Genomic DNA, 15,913 nt, shown 5'->3' on the forward strand with positions numbered 1-15,913 from the left:
ATGCAAATATAGGACAATTTTCACCTACAGTCACAGGCAGGTAGATGGCATTTATAGACAATTAAGGAAAACTGAAGATGCAAAACCCTCTGAGCACAGATGAGAGCAGGAAGCATGAGAGTGATAAAACAAAGACAAAGCCATATAGTGTATTAAGGAAACATTAAAGATAAATTATGAAAACTCACAAATACGCACAAAAGTACATAAACATAGACTGTTTGTAAACGCAGTGAATTACAGCGACAGCACCTCTACTGAGCTGTCAGAGCAGACGCTACTGTTTGCCATCTCTAACACTGAGATGCCACTACATTACTGCAGACACCTTCATCCAGTGCAATCTAATACTTCAGGACTGTATTTATGAAGCTTATCATATGCAGTTGACAATCCATCAAAGAGGTGTTGAAGCAGCTACAGGGTCACTGTGACCCTGTAGATGTGGATTTGAGCGTTTTTAAAGGTTACTTCTTATATGCCCGTTAAGTTGCAACATAGAGGGCTTAAAAAATGAAGCCAAAATAAACGTGCGAAAAATTAAAGTTCCTCAAATGCCCACTTGAGGTTGACTCACCCTTAGACTTGAATATTTTATTTTATTGAGGCTTAGATTATACTCAAGTCCTGACAGGACACGGACCGCTGGACTGCCTAGGGCTCATGCTTAGCTGGTGCATTGTAATGTAAATTCTCCACGGACGAGTCTGAGAAGTCATGCAGACATGTGCACCAACCCTCATGCTTACTCTTTTATGTCACTTAGACCAGCGGTCCCCAGCCCCCAGGCCACAGACCAGTTCTGGTTCATGAGTCGTTTGGTACCGGGCCATGAGAGTTGGGGCTTGGGTGTAACATTTATGGTTTTCAGGGTTTTTATCAGTTTATATCGTTATTTTTCATTGTTTTTATCCTTAACTCGGTTTCCTTGGGTCTTTTCCCATGTGTTATGAATAAATCTTCTTCTGTTCGGTACCGGTACTGGTTTTATTTATCCGCGACACCCTAAAGGCCGGTCTGTGAAAATATTGTTGGACATAAAATGGTCCGTGGCACAAAAAAGGCTGGGGACCGCTGACTTAGACCCAAGGGGACTCACGGACACCAAATATTTAATCCCAGTTTAAATTTTTAATTCATGCATTTTCAGTGGTGAAGATGATAAGACCAACAGGTAAATGCTACCTGTTTGCTAGGCTAATTTGAGAGAGGTGCAATTAAACGTATCAATGGGCACTCTAATGAGTCAGTGCAACTGCTTTTAGTAAGTTAAATTGTAGTGCTATGCAACTTACTTTCTTATTAGCAAGTGTGCATTGCATACGGGTGGTACCTTGCTCAGCAAGCTTGCCAGCATTAGCAAATAGTTACTAAAGAATAACATGGTGACAAACTGGTGACACGGCAGCTATTTCCATCTTTTATATACAGTCTATAGTCATGGATTTTTATGGCTTCACTGTCTGAGTTGCAGTTCCAAATGTTTTTGTAAATCGTTATGCCATTTCTGATGTCCTCTTTGTGCACTACAGGTTATGGGTCACACAGTATGTTTATGATGTTTAAGTGTATTTATCTATACCAGAGGTGGGCAATTCATTTTCCAAAGGCCACCAATAAGCTGAACTCATTTCTGCTCAATATTAATTTTAGTTCTCTAGAAGCCTACTGGTGTGGCCTATTGTTTCTCATGTGGCCCCTTGGGAAAATTAATTGCCTACCCCAGATCGATACAGTCAATAATTGGAAACCATCTGCAGTAAAATACCCTTTTCACAGGGACTCTTACAAGCTTTCACTTAAATCTGCAGGATAATTAGTAGCTTATTGATGAACTACTCCTGATACTTTCACCTCACAAGCTGACACTTCTCTGTCACAACTTCAGCAGCTGACCCTGCTTCTGCCTGTCTTCCCCCTTGTTTCCCCTCCAGTAAGACCTGAACATGGCCAGTAGGGCTTGTGGTAATGATGATGGTGGAAACTGGATACCTTGCGGGTGGAAACCAGAGCAGGACACAATACACCATGATAAAATTCCTGAATCCACGCGCCAAGTTTCCTCTTTGCCTCCTCCTCCTTCCTCTCCACTTTTCCACTCCCATGCTCCCTCTCTCCTCCTCTGCCTCTCCCTCTCCTCTGCTTTCATTTCCCTTTACTTTCCTTGATATGTGATACAGCGGAGACGCTCGGGTTACAGTTTTTACAGCTCAGCCATCCCAGTGCTGTGTACATTCCTTTCTCCCCTGTTTCTTACCCCTCTCTCCAGCGTTTCATATCCCCTCCAAGCCCACTCCTCCTTCTCCTAGATTACTCACCGAGGCTTATTTTACCATGGCGCACATTAAGCAGCCAGATGAAGGAAACACTGTCAGACTGTTTAGTTTTTCAGAGGAGTATGATCCCTCAAAAGGGCACATTGTGTGTCTCACTCTCTCCCTCTGTGTTTTTCCTCCAGCTTTGGTTTGTATTATTGAAGATGAGGGAATCTTAAGAGGAGACGGGAACAAATCAGGTCTGTTTTTGTTCTGAACAGAAGAACCTAAAAGTTTTCTGCAGAAAATCGATACTTTTAAACTCAGGACTTGGTGTTCTGAAGGAGGCAACCATCATGCAACTCTGCAGCATAATATTAATTAGCTGCAGCTCTGCAGGGAGCATCAGAAAGCTGAATCCAGGTTTTACATGTGCCAAATTACACTTATTAATCATGGTATTTAAAGTGAAGGCTGCGCGCAGGTGGAACTTTCTACCACTGGATCAGTGTCTTAAATTAATTGTGTATAGACAACAGCTTGTGTGATGTAATGAGAGTTGAAATCCAAGGTTGTGTAAGGAGCTGCAATCGAACTTGTTTAGCCTTTTAAAGGTGTTTTGACACCTTAACCACATCTGCTACTCCCTTTAGTAGCTTCCCCTGGTATTGATGGAGATATTGGAGTTGTCACGAGGCGGCATCGCTTTTCCCTCCACACCATCGGCACAGCTCTACAGTGTATCTGCTGCACTGCCGTACGCATTTATTGTCATATCTTAAAATCCACAAGCTGCTGACAACTTTATTTGCTCACATATTCAAAATTTAAAAAATAAAAGTGATGACAAATTAAGCTGCTGCCATTCAAATGAGATGTTTAACGGGCATGACACCTCTCCAAAACATACAAGAGATGTCAATTCTGCTGAATCCTGAATGATGACCCGTGTCACAAAATCTGTCATCTAACAGCAAAACACAGACCTGCAAATAAAACATCATTTCTGACTGATGACTGGCATCATATAATTACTTGGTCAAAGTGATAAATTATCAGATGAGACATTCAGTGTGATTTTTTTTTTAATTTGTGTCTTTTGCGAATAGATTTTTAGCCTGATAGCTGACGTCTGAAATAATGACAGAACTGACAAAAATCAAACCTAGACTTGTGCTACAGAATTTGACAGGAAGACACCTCCTTCTGCCTAAAAGGCAGCTGGGAAACATTGGGCACATTTTAAAAGCTCCTCTGAGAACACCTTTAGTACTAGAACTAGGGAAATTTCTCCATGGAGAAAACCCTGCCTGACACACACCCCACCCACCCGCCACAACCCTGCATCCCTCCCTTCTGCCATCAGGACCAGACAGAGAGAAAGAAAGAGAGAGAGGGGGAGAGAGAGAAAGAGAGAGCGAGAGAGATGGGTTAACTTTATTCTTCCTGAGAAAATGTGTCTCATTTCATCACAAAAAAATGTGCATTCAATTAAAATTCTGTTACAGCGTGGACTCTCCATCCTCTAGGCTTACAATGAATTTTATCTGACAAACAAGGACTCTGAGAATTAAAAGTGAAGGCATGCATCTGTTCAAGCAAATGTTGGCAATAACAGTAGATTGCACTGGTTTGAAATTGTGCAAAATTATTACAGTTTACTGCTCCATTCTTATGCATCTTTGACAGCTGCTTTGTTATCAGTAAAGTGCACATTACCCTCTTTGTACAGTTAAAAATAATAATAAATAAATAAGTGAAGCAGTGACACGTGAACGCGGCGGGTATTTTGGAGGGGTCTACATACAAAAAAGCTCTTTTTTATTTATTTTTTTTATTCCAGGGTTGTTTCAGGACTCGCTCAAAGCCAGCACCCTCGCATCTCCTCTGACAACCTAAGAAAAAAATTACAATTGCCGCAGTTATTCTCGGTGTGATCACCTGCACATTCATCCCATAACAGTGAAAACACCGGGTACTTCTGCGTCTCCGGCCAGATGTGTACAAACAATGAGGAGATGTAGACAAAGCGGACACGCAGCCTGCCTCTGTCACACACACAGACGCCACGAGCACTTTCTTTTCTTCTTTTTTTTTTGCTCCATAATGAACCACACGGAGCTCACGGCTCAAATATCACAATGTGTACCGAGCGAAGAAAAAAAATAGAAGACACAGGAATAGAAACAACGTGTGTTTGAATGTCGACGGGGGAGAATCGTGCAGGTCGATCCCGGGAGACAATGTGCTCTTGTCGGGTGCGTAAAGCTCACAGACGCACATCTGGATCACACGCCTCTGGGCAGCTGGTCAACACACTAGCAAAAGCACACACACAAACGCGGGCATACAAAAACATCTCCAGTCAGAGACAAACCCACAAAAGCATCGCGGGGAAACCAGTGTTCCCCCATTGATTTACACTAATTATGCACATTGGCCGCTCTCCCCTGCGCTGTAGTGTAGCAGTATTAATAGTAATAGTAGAAGCTCTGTTGACGCCTTCACTGACGCACTGGATTTTCCATTAACTCTGGGTGAGCCATGAAAGGCAGGGCACACAAACGGATAGATTATGCCATGAATTGAAGCGACAGTATTCCTCCACTGACTCAAAACTTAATAGTAGAGGAGTAGCTGTGAATGGGTGCCGCATCCATTGTGCAAGGCGGTATTGGCAGGCTGCGCTTAGAGCCTGGCGTTCAGCGTGGATGTGACAATAGAACTTGGATAAATCAAAACATCATAAATTAAAGTTTCACTATCACGCAGCCAATTGCACTTCAGTGCATCGTATTTTCTTTCACTGCCTGGCTAGTGCTTCAACACACATGCACGCTCCTCACAGCCACTCCACGCGTAATCACATGCAGCTGGGCACAGATCCCCCTTTACCTTCATCTCTTCATTTATTTCCCTTTTCACTGGGTGAGCTGGTTTTCGGCTTCTTTTATTTTCCGGAGGTCTGCCCTCTTTTTCCATCTCTGCCATGTTTTCTCTGTGATACTTCTGTCAATATTTGCGGTGAGGAGGGGAGAGGAGGGGTTGAGAGAGGCAGCTGTTTACAGTCGCCAGACGGCGGGTGTCTTGCAGCTTTTCAGCGGCCCGTGTGACGCTGGTGATGCCGCCGAGGGCTTGCGGTGCCCGGCTAAGTCAGCCATCTTCTGCCCGTATCCTCCACGGTCCGTGCGCCAGTGGTGAGCCGCCTCTGTGAGTCAAAGGAGAGGTTGAGTGAGGGGAAAAAACGAGACAGGGGGAGGGGCGTCCGCTGAAACATTATATGACGCGTTGATGATCAGAGGTAGGCTATTTCTTCTCGCTTTCCCATGGAGTGCAATCAGAGCAGTCACATCCACTTAGCGGTGCTCCCTCATGGTGACAGTCTGTAACCAGCAAACAGGTGCCCCCACACAGTCCTCCAGCCTTTTCAGGGGAGCCTGCTGTTGGTCATAGCAACATTTAATCATGCTGTTAGTTCCCAACCCTTCTCCTTCAGTCATTTAACACCATAAAATCAAAGTTTCAGTGCGTAGGAAGAACTGAGCAAGTACAGTGGGTGGAGAGCTCTGTGGCGCTTCAGCAGGTCAGCCAGTGTTGCAGGGGTTCAGTGAAACTATGTCTTTTTGATTTTCCCTGCAAAGAGAATTTTAGTGAAAAGTGTGGAGCAGGTGCATAAATAAAGTGTGTGTGTGTGTGTGTGTGTGTGTGTGTGTGTGTGTGTGTGTGTGTGTGTGTGTGTGTGTGTGTGTGCAGACAGAAGAGAAGTGCAGCGTGCCTGAAATTAAGTTTCCATCTGGCCCTCACAGTGTTGCTTTTTCTCACTAATTTCTCAACATGCAAAGGACCAACTGGGGCCACGAACTGTGTCATTTCCATTTACTTTTATTTATATAGCAACAGTTCACAACAGTGGCCATCTCAAGAGGCCTTATAATGCGACTCTATAATATTAAGATCTCCCTTCCTCTTTAACAGAACCAAGCTCACAAAGGAGGAAGTCACATGCCACGACTGGTTGGGGTGTGAGGAGAAAGAGAGAGGCCACAAACAACAAACAGGACAAAACACAAACTTAGGGAGAAAGAAAAGATGGGGAGAGCTCAAGAAATCTTTAGTGCATCATGGGAAGTATGCCAGCAACTTGAACCCTAAGCAGCATAAATTAGAGCTGGTTCAAGGTAAACAAATCCAATCCTAATTAAGCTTTATCAAAAAGGAAAGACTGGAGCCTAATCTTAAAAGAAGAAAGAGTGTCTGTCTCCTGAACCCAAACTGTGAGCTGGTGCCAGATTAGAGGGGCATGGTAGCTGAAGAAGTGTTCAATGCCCATTGCACTTATGGGGAATTCTTAAAATATATCTTTGATATCCTTGAATTGGCTCATTAACTGACAGCTGGGATATGCTCCAGAATAGATAGATGCATGGATATAGCACAGCAAAGCAGCAGTTATCTCCAGGTAACCCCCCCCCCCCAATGGTCAGATGGTCTATAAGCAGAGCTTGGCGATAGTGGTGGTACACAGTAGCCAGAAGCCAGCTCGGGGAGGTGTGGAAATGTGCTGCAACTCAAAGACAAGAAGAGCACAGAGTTTTACTTAGTTTGAGGTTTATTCTGATTACACCTGTTTGCAGAGACTTGAAAGATTCATGAGAGTGATACTACAGAAGTCCCACAGGACATTTCTCTTTCCAATACAACTGTGAGCACGAGTCCAACGGTTTAAATGTAAATCAATTCCAGAGCTGATCTATACAATGTGGTTTCCACTATACTGATCAATCCTGTTTACTGCAGTTGTTCCATTACCGTCCAATATTCTACAGTAAAAAAAAAAATCTGTCCTAATAAATCATGGTAGGCCATATTGATTGAGCCTGATTGTTCCGGAGGAAAACATGTATCAGCTCAGTATACACTTTATCGCATATACTGTGCATTCATGCCAGTACATGCAGTTTGTTACTGGCCTTGCAAAGCTCTTTAACCTCCTAAGACCCGAACTCTTCCACGACATGCATTTTTAATTTCTTTTTGATATTTGGGCATATTGGGGCCTGATGAATGTAAAAACAAAGAATTACCAGATTTTTTTTTTTACCTTATTTTTGTTTTTAAGAAAAATAAGAGCCACAAATGAGGATATTCGTTTACAATTTTGATAGAACAGTAGCAGTATAATGTCCTCGTAAGTGGATATCAGGCCCATGTAGGGCAAAATTGAGTATTTTGGTCTAAATAACCCAAAATGTGATGTGCACATATGTGGATGGCAGGTCCTAGGAGGTTATACAAGACAATGTGACTGAATGTTTATAAATTATGTTTTTTCCTCATGTCTAAAATGCATCATTTTCTTTGTGTCATACAAAACTGATCCAGCTGCCCTTTACTCTGTGATATTTCTTTGAATACAAGACCGTGAGGTTCATGCATCCCTCTGCCTTAAAGTGGAATTACAATAAGGGAAGCTGCTGAGAGTGCTGCTGCTGCTGAGGCTGCTCGTGGCATAGTGACACCCATTTGAGCCGGAAAATCAGCAGGAACAGGAGCTGTGAACCGTGATGTGGGGTCAGGGTGAGATGACTTGTGTGTTACAGTGCATGCTCTTGCCATGCCTTGCAAAGTGGCAGCTCAGCTACATGACAGGAGCCCTTTCTTTAATGTGCTCCCCCAGGTTTACAGCAGTCTGGTTTAGTGTAATTTAAATCTAACACTTTGAAAAAGGGCTACAGTCGAAGTGAATTTTTGATCTTACATGTAAAATCCACACCTGTGTACACCCTAAAGCAAATTACTGGACTTAAGGGTACATGTGTATAATTTTAAGGTCTTTCAACATCTGGTCTGTGTTTGGCCCAATGTAAACCAAAATTCTGTAAAACTTCTAGTCTTGGATTTTAAAATTATACCTTTATTTAAGATGCATAAAAACATTTAATACAACTGACAAGTTTAATTCTTTATCAGTCTGAACCGTCCACTCATATCTGAGCTCACTGACTTACTGACTTCATGGTGTCTTAGATTCAGCTTTTTAAATCATATTCTATTTGTTCATTTAGATTTGTATTTATTGAACTCTTTCTTTTTGTTTGAACTTTTTTCTGTTTAATTGTGCTACTTTTATTTTGACTTATTTAGCTTTTTTGTCTTGTTACATTGTATTTTATTTTATTGAGCTATTCTACTTTATTTGAACAGTTTTAAATAGTTTTTGGTTAAAATTCCAGCCGATGTAACACAAGAATATCCCAACTTTTGGATAGATAAAGTATCTTATCCAGATTTTTCAAGGTCCTTTAAAGTCCTGTCTAGGGTAAAAGAGAAGTACCTTAGAGGTTACAGCCCAAATCCATCTCTAAAGATACAATAATGTACTTTATTTTGTCAGAGTGTGCAATCTTACATGAATCAGTAGAATTCTGGTACAAATTTGCTAAAAGTAAATATGAGCCTAACCTTTTTTGCTCAAAATCACCAAAAGGAATACATGGCTCAGTTACAAAGTGCAGTTTTCCTACTGCCTAAACACAAGAACGTTGTATCCGTGTGTGTTTTGTAAGTGGCTACAGTAAAAGAGGATGCAGCTCCGTGTTGTGTAAGCTGTCCTTGACAGACTTCTCTGCAGTCCTGTTATAAGCAGATGGAGGAGGATTCAATGAAAGCTTTGTTAAACCACTGTGGCTGTGAGGGCATTACCTTATCACACTGTGGAACGGTTATATAGTCACAAAGATTGGGTTACATGAACTGCAACATGAGGACGCTCACTTTTCATTATTACAGTTTGGAATTAGTTGATATTTTCAAGGGGTTTTCCTTAGCTGAAGTACATGACATGACATTTAAATTCATGGTTTTCTTATCTGACATTTGCCTGAATACAAACACATAATAAGTTAGGGAAGACCTAAACCACAATTTAACCAAAAGTGAGTGCATAGTGGCCTAAAATCTCAGGAAGTCTGTCTTTAATTTGCTGTAATCTGACTGAATATGAAACTCACAGCTGTTTGAAGCAGGAGCAAAATAATGTCACTGTCAGTTAGAAAGAAAGAAAGAAAGAAAGAAAGAAAGAAAGAAAGAAAGAAAGAAAGAAAGAAAGAAAGAAAGAAAGAAAGGGGGCTGCTTTTTTACAAAACTGAGGAGAACTGATGTTCTCTAATGATCACACATTACATATAAAACACATTAAATCACAGAGCAGTGCTGCCCTCATTCAGCAGCTTTACAAATGTGTATGTAATAACATCCAACTCAAATGGAAAGCAGATGGGCCCTCACATTAGCAGACCACAGACACTGCTCTTTCTGCTGTGCAGAGACCTTTTTTGATCTTTGCTCACTTCTAGATAACACATGTTAATGATAACTTAACATTTTGACAGTTTACAGTTTTGCTTGTTTTAAAATAATTGTTTCTATATATTAGTATATTATCTTACATTGTTTCAGGCTCAACTAATTAAGTAATTTGTAACCTCTGGATTTTCATTTCACAAATCCAGAGAAAAACAGGAATGGTTGTACTACCTTGATTTCCTCCAAATAGAAAAATCCATCTGTTTGATGTGATCTGGGGAGATTGGTGGATGGGTCAACACCACATGGTCTTTGATATGTTCATCGAGCCATTCCTGAGCATGTTTTGCAGTCCTGCTCTGGGAGGCTGTTGCTGTTGAGGAGTGCTGTTGTCATAGATGTGTGTGGAGGCTTTTATGGTTAAACAGCCCACAAAATATTGAGCTATCATTGTGGAGAGTGACGATAGATGTTTAGTTTAGGTGTTAAAGTTTAGTTTTCATTAAATCGAAAACACATTTTTTTCCCCTTATTTGGTCAGTATTTATATTTTACTCCATTCTGCTTCAGTGTCTTCATTCAGACTTGTGGAAAGACATATTCATTTACGTCGGTCAGTTTCACTGGCGCCAGCATACATTCCAGTTTGATTCCTACCAACACTCTGAAGGTCTGTATTTACTGGTTTGCTCACCTGCTTTTCTGATGCTGGATTATAAAACATTTTCCTCTTAAAAAACAGATGGCTGCTGACAGCAGTGAAATTTTTAACAAGTGACCAAAAAAAGATTAGCTTATTAATTACACTATAACAACAACAATAACAATAATAATAATGATAATAATAGCTCACCTCTGTATGCTTGTATAAGATAAAAGTATTAAATTTAGGAGGAAAAACCATGACAAACTTACCATAAAAAATAGCACATTTGAGAGACAAAAGTGTTAAATGAAAATAATCTCAACACATGTATAGTAAAAACTAAAACATTTTTTAGTCAATGAACAATATGGATTTTTTTTTCCACAACTGACTTTTGGTGTTTTCATTATTTATTTATTTATTTATTTATTTATTTGCTGCCCATAAGCCACTTTCAGGTGAGCATCTCAAAAATTCTGACTCACTAGGTCTAAATTTTGAGTTACATTTCTATAAATTTGAACTTACTCAAAAGGAAGTTGAAAATTGAACATACTCCGTAAAAGTAAAACATTACTGACTGGAGTTACCTTTGCCTGGCAGAGGCAGAAGCTTCTATACAGTTCATTTTGTACGGTTAGGTGGGAAAGAAAATCTCACATATCTACAAATTCAGTGACTCTAATATGGCGCTGTCAGTAATATTTTACTGTCGTCACATGTAGGGTCTTGCCGCTGAATAAACTGTGTCAAAATAAAAAAATTATAAATTTTATGATATATACTCACCTTGTGATATTTCGATTAAAACACCCCCCAAACTTTTAAAATACCCCTTTTTTAAAAAGGAGGTTGGTTGGGCGTGCTCTCCGGAGCAGGGGCGTGGCGGAATGTGATAACAGCCCTAACTACGTATTTCGACGTAACGTATCACGTGTGTAAAAATGGCGGCTTGCAGTGGCAGGTCGTGGGTAGTGAAATACAGCTGCATATTCTGACTTTGACTTTATGTTTGTTTAGTTTCGAGATTATTTTTAAGTATTTTTAAACGCGGTTCGGTTTAATGACATGTGGCAGCATTAGCGGTTGAATGAGCGGTTTAAACTTGCTGTAGCTGCTGTCAGAAGCAGCTGTGGACTACTCGAGTGTTTTTAAGTAGGAGAGAAGATGTTTTCACCTTGTTGGTCACGACTGTCCTGCGTGGCTTTGTCCAGCCGAGGAGGTCTGAGGACGCTGAGTCTGTTCTCCAGCTCTGGATCCTCAAACTGGAGCAAAGTTGTCTCCGATGCAGAGAAGATCGTGGGATATCCGACCTCCTTCATGAGCCTCCGCTGCCTCCTCAGTGACGAGCTCAGTAACGTTGCCATGCACCTGAGGAAGTTGGTCGGCACTCAGCACCCTCTCCTCAACACTGCCAGGTAAGCACCAAGGTCACCAGGTACCCATAAATACAAAGAAACACAAAGATAGCGAGTTTATTATAGGTAACTGCAAAAAAATAAAATCTAGAAAATGCAGATAGCTAAAATACGTTAAAAACTTGATTTTTAGGGAAATATAGAAATAAAGTGCATACTTTCAGTTTTAACTTGAGGGGTTTAAAAAGAATTCTGCATTACTACTTTAGGTGTTACAGCCATTTCAGAGCCTCAGATGTATTTAGACGAACTAACATACCTTCAAATAAAAGCATTGTTTATTTTCTTGTCGTATCTTTGGCATTCAATGACCTGCTGGAGTCTAGAACCCATAGAAATCACCATATACAGCATTTTTTTCCTTTAGATGCTTTACTGCCTGTTTGTGGGTCTCTCTGCCCTCCGTTTTGTATTTAATAACTGTACAGGCATGCTCGCTTGGGTTGAGATCAGGTGACTGACTTGGTCATTGAAGAATATTCCATTCTTCGGTTGCTTTTGCAGTGTGCTTCGGCTGATTATTGATTTCCCCTGTGGAGCTCTGGCTGATCAGCTCTGCAACATTTGGCTGAATCTGAGCAGAGAGTGTAGCCCGGTACACCTCTGAGGTCATGCTTCTCTTCTGTAAACTCTAGTGACCTGTGTTGCGGCAGGCATACATGCCCACGTCTACACCATGTTTGACAAATGTGATATGCTTCAGATCTCGGTGCAGGTTCTTTTAGGTGTTCTCTGTTAAGGTCTAAAATGGCTTGCCTGTTCTTGCGTGTAACCGGTGATTTGCACCTTGCTGTAAATCCTCTGTGTTTTCATTCATGAAGCTGTGTCTTGAATGTAGACTGTGACATGTCCTCAAGAGTGTTCTTGACTCAGATGTTGAGAAGATGTTTTTCTGAACCAAGGAAATTCATCAGTTGTCCACTTCGACTTTCTTCTGTGGTCTTACACATTAAATCTAATCCAGAGATTTTATTTTATTTCATTAGTTTGCCATGAAATAATGATAGGACAGTCCTAGCTAGATTTTACTTGTGTGAGCCAACTGTACAACTGCACTTGACCTCATATATCCTCATATATCCTTTCATTACTCTGTCACCGTCAGGCTAAAGAGCAGCTGACCACAATCAGCAGTTATTGTTTGGGGTTTTTTTTGTTTTTTCTTTCAGTCAAGCAACAGCCGATGCTATGAGAGTGGAGTTTTATTATATGAATTTGGAAAAGTGCATACACATAAATTTTGGTGCTTTATTCTTTACATTTTGATGCAGGGGTGCAGGGAGGACTCATTTATGATTAACAAGGCTTCAGTCTGTGGTCAGGGGTTTGAAAGTATCCATAGTTTGATGTGAATACTATAATATAAGTAAAGCCAGCTATTAGCCTGTTTATTTTCCAGCTTTGACTCCAAAACTGGCGGATGCCATGAAACATATAAACTGATACTAAATGCATTACTCTGATTGCTGTTCTGTGTGTCTTACAAAAACATGAATTAGCTACACGTGGCATGATAGCAACTGTAGGCTCTTCTGCTAAGAAGTTTGGCATTAGCCTTGACTCTGAAGAGTGGAGCTCTCTGCAGGAAGAAACAAATTAACCCTCATAACAATTCAGCAGAAAATTTGCTGTATGTGAAGAGAATGGGGCCACTGGCTGAGATTTAATAAAGATTGAGTTCTTGTACAAAAGTGTTTTTGGGCTGAATTTGGTTCATGTAGTTGCAAGAAAAAATTTGGAATGAGCAGGATTTCCTTGATGACTTAAGGCGCAACACTACAATTAAACATGTTAAAGATTTAAACTAATAGAAATCACCCCGAAACTTCCCCGGTTGATTACCTAAATAGAGGAAATATATCTTTGTATTACAAATTTACTAAAATTGTATGTGCAACTATTGCACCGACATAATTTTGATAATTTTGTAGAACATAAATCAGGTGCAAAAGTTGTTTTTCCAGTTTTTTTTAATGTGTTTAATTCAAAGATTTTTACAGATGTATCAGTGCATGAATCAGAAATGCCAAAAAATGTCAATTACTACAAGGTTTTTAGGTATAACATTGTTTATAAATAAAGCTCGGAGTGATTTTTTTTATATACAAACACCTCCATAAAAACTTTTAAGAATATAGACAGGAAGAAAGAAGATTGTGTTGCGAGTCTGTACCTCTTCAACCACTCCAAGTCTCTCACCCAGTTCTGTTGTCCAAGTTCAAATCAATTTCTTCCCCAGATCTTTTGGATATATTCTCACACTATTGTCAATCAATCCCTTTCATCTGATTGTATTCCGGATTACTTTAAAAGATCCAGGGAAACAATAATTGGAGGCCAATTTCCAAACTCTTGTTTATTTCCAAAATCCTTGGCCAAAGCTGTTACTCGTCAGCTCCAGATTGTTGAAGGAAACAGTATCTTTGCTCATTTCCAACTCTGGTTACAGACAGAACTACAGCACTGAAACCCTGCTTGAGCCTGGTTGTGCTGGAGGTTTCTTCCTGTTAAGAGGGAGTTTTTCCTTTCCACTGTAGCTAAAACACTTGCTCAAAGGAGGGTTTGTTTGTTTTTTGCCCATAGGTGTGAATGTGAGTGCGAATGGTTGTCTGTCTCTGTGTGGTGGCCCTGCGACAGACTGACGACCTGTCCAGGGTGTACCCCTCCTCTTGCCCTATGACAGCTGATCTAGGCTCCAGCGCCCTCTGTGACCCTGAAAAAGGATAAGCGGAAGCGAATGGATGGATGGAAAAATGTCACTGCAGGACAAAAACTTAATTCAAACTGTGAAGCATGGTGGTGGAACCATCCAGGTTAGGGTCAGCTTTGCTACTTGAGGCTGTTGTGCTTTGTAATTACTGAAGGAGGAGAACAGGAAAGCGGTCCATGACCTGAAGCTTAGGAGAGGTTGTCTAAGTGAGGCAAGAGGATAATGATCCAAAGTTCAAAAGAAACGCGTTTTTAGAGTAAGAGTCAGAGTCCTGTTCTGAAGAGGGCTGTTCAATCAAGACATTTCAGACCCACTGACGAACTGAAACAGAGTTATAGAAAAAATTGGGCCAAAATTTCTGCTCATTACTGTGCACATCTCATAATGAAGGTTGTTGCTAGTAAAGAAGGTTCTGTAACTCACTAAATTGAAGAGCTGACTCTGTTTTTCCAACCAGTGAATTCAATAAAGACACAAAAATCACAACTGTGTGATTTGCAACTTTATGTATCTGTCTATAATAAAGATTTATTGTAGATGAACCGCAGACAATATTCTCAGTTCACAGTCCAAAAACTTTTTTTTTTTTTTTTTTGCAACAGTTTATATGGTGCAAAAGCAAGCTCAGAAATATGTTTGTCCTTCATTTACGTCCAGTGAAGGATTTTAGAGAAAGTGACTAAAAATGCTCGGCACTCATTATTATCCCTGAACTTTATCCGGGGAGTTGCCTGAACTTTGCTTTATCAAAAGAAATCAGGAACAGCACTAAGGAAAGAAAACAAGAAGAGTCCTCGAACTCAATCCTGCCATGCGGACGGGTGTGTTGGAAACAGGAACCCAAGGGTGTAATAACCTATACACCTAAATCTGATATGACAATCCATTTGGGTGTTGTAGCAGCAGGGGGTGGGGAGGCTGTGGGGGGGAGGGGGGTGTAGCAGACCTCTTGACAGTCTGACTCCTCACTGTCAGCTTGGGTTGGCTGGTTCGTATTTCCCTCTGTGTCTCCGCCATAGACGCGCGGCAGATAAAAATATCCACAATAGCAGACAGGCAGACCCTCGTGGAGTTGGGTTTCGGTTTTTCCTTTCCTTTCATTCTCAAAAACTGCAGCTCAGCTAACTTCACCCCAAAGTGTGGAGTTACAGCGAGAGGACTGCAGCCCAGAGAGAAGAAACTTTATTTGCTTTAAGGACAGTCCTTGAGAGTTTGACTTCGACTAGAACTCCCTTCTACTGGCTTCTACTCTTTGCATGTGATCTTCAGCACCCACAGTGGGCATGACTGAAGGGTTATAACATAGTGTACAAAAGAATAGATGAGACAGACGGAGGTCTTTTGAATAGTTCAGAGCAAGTCAAGAACTGCTGAAGAGACAAAAACACTCCCAATAGCAAATATGTGAACAAGTAGCTGCTGCCAGTGTTTAACCTTCAAATGTGTTAAAAAAAAGACTTTAATTTGTGTTAAATCAGAAAAAAGAGGCTAGCTTCCATTTTGCATAGCCTGTAGATTTGAGATGAAAAATGTGTAAAACAAGGACTAGTGACTGATCATTTTCTTTTCTGTTCTGTTT

General features: G+C 40.7%; 2 protein-coding genes across 6 annotated transcripts in view; one reads left to right on the forward strand and one right to left on the reverse strand.

The window, feature by feature from the left end:
- The window catches only part of sobpa (sine oculis binding protein homolog (Drosophila) a), a 57,226-nt gene extending 51,752 nt beyond the window's left edge, over nt 1–5,474 (reverse strand). For all 5 annotated transcript variants that reach the window (XM_063499398.1, XM_063499395.1, XM_063499397.1 and 2 more), the window contains exon 1: nt 5,151–5,474. In XM_063499398.1, coding sequence (XP_063355468.1) covers nt 5,151–5,246 — 96 coding nt within the window. In that variant the 5' untranslated portion in view covers nt 5,247–5,474. The remainder of the gene's footprint in view (nt 1–5,150) is intronic.
- Nucleotides 5,475–11,156: 5,682 nt separating this feature from the next.
- Nucleotides 11,157–15,913, forward strand: part of pdss2 (prenyl (decaprenyl) diphosphate synthase, subunit 2) — a 34,038-nt gene continuing 29,281 nt past the window's right edge. The window contains exon 1 of the mRNA XM_063499597.1: nt 11,157–11,624. Coding sequence (XP_063355667.1) covers nt 11,374–11,624 — 251 coding nt within the window. The 5' untranslated portion in view covers nt 11,157–11,373. The remainder of the gene's footprint in view (nt 11,625–15,913) is intronic.

Source organism: Pelmatolapia mariae, linkage group LG16_19, assembly GCF_036321145.2.
Source record: "Pelmatolapia mariae isolate MD_Pm_ZW linkage group LG16_19, Pm_UMD_F_2, whole genome shotgun sequence".
Classification (NCBI taxonomy): domain Eukaryota; kingdom Metazoa; phylum Chordata; class Actinopteri; order Cichliformes; family Cichlidae; genus Pelmatolapia; species Pelmatolapia mariae.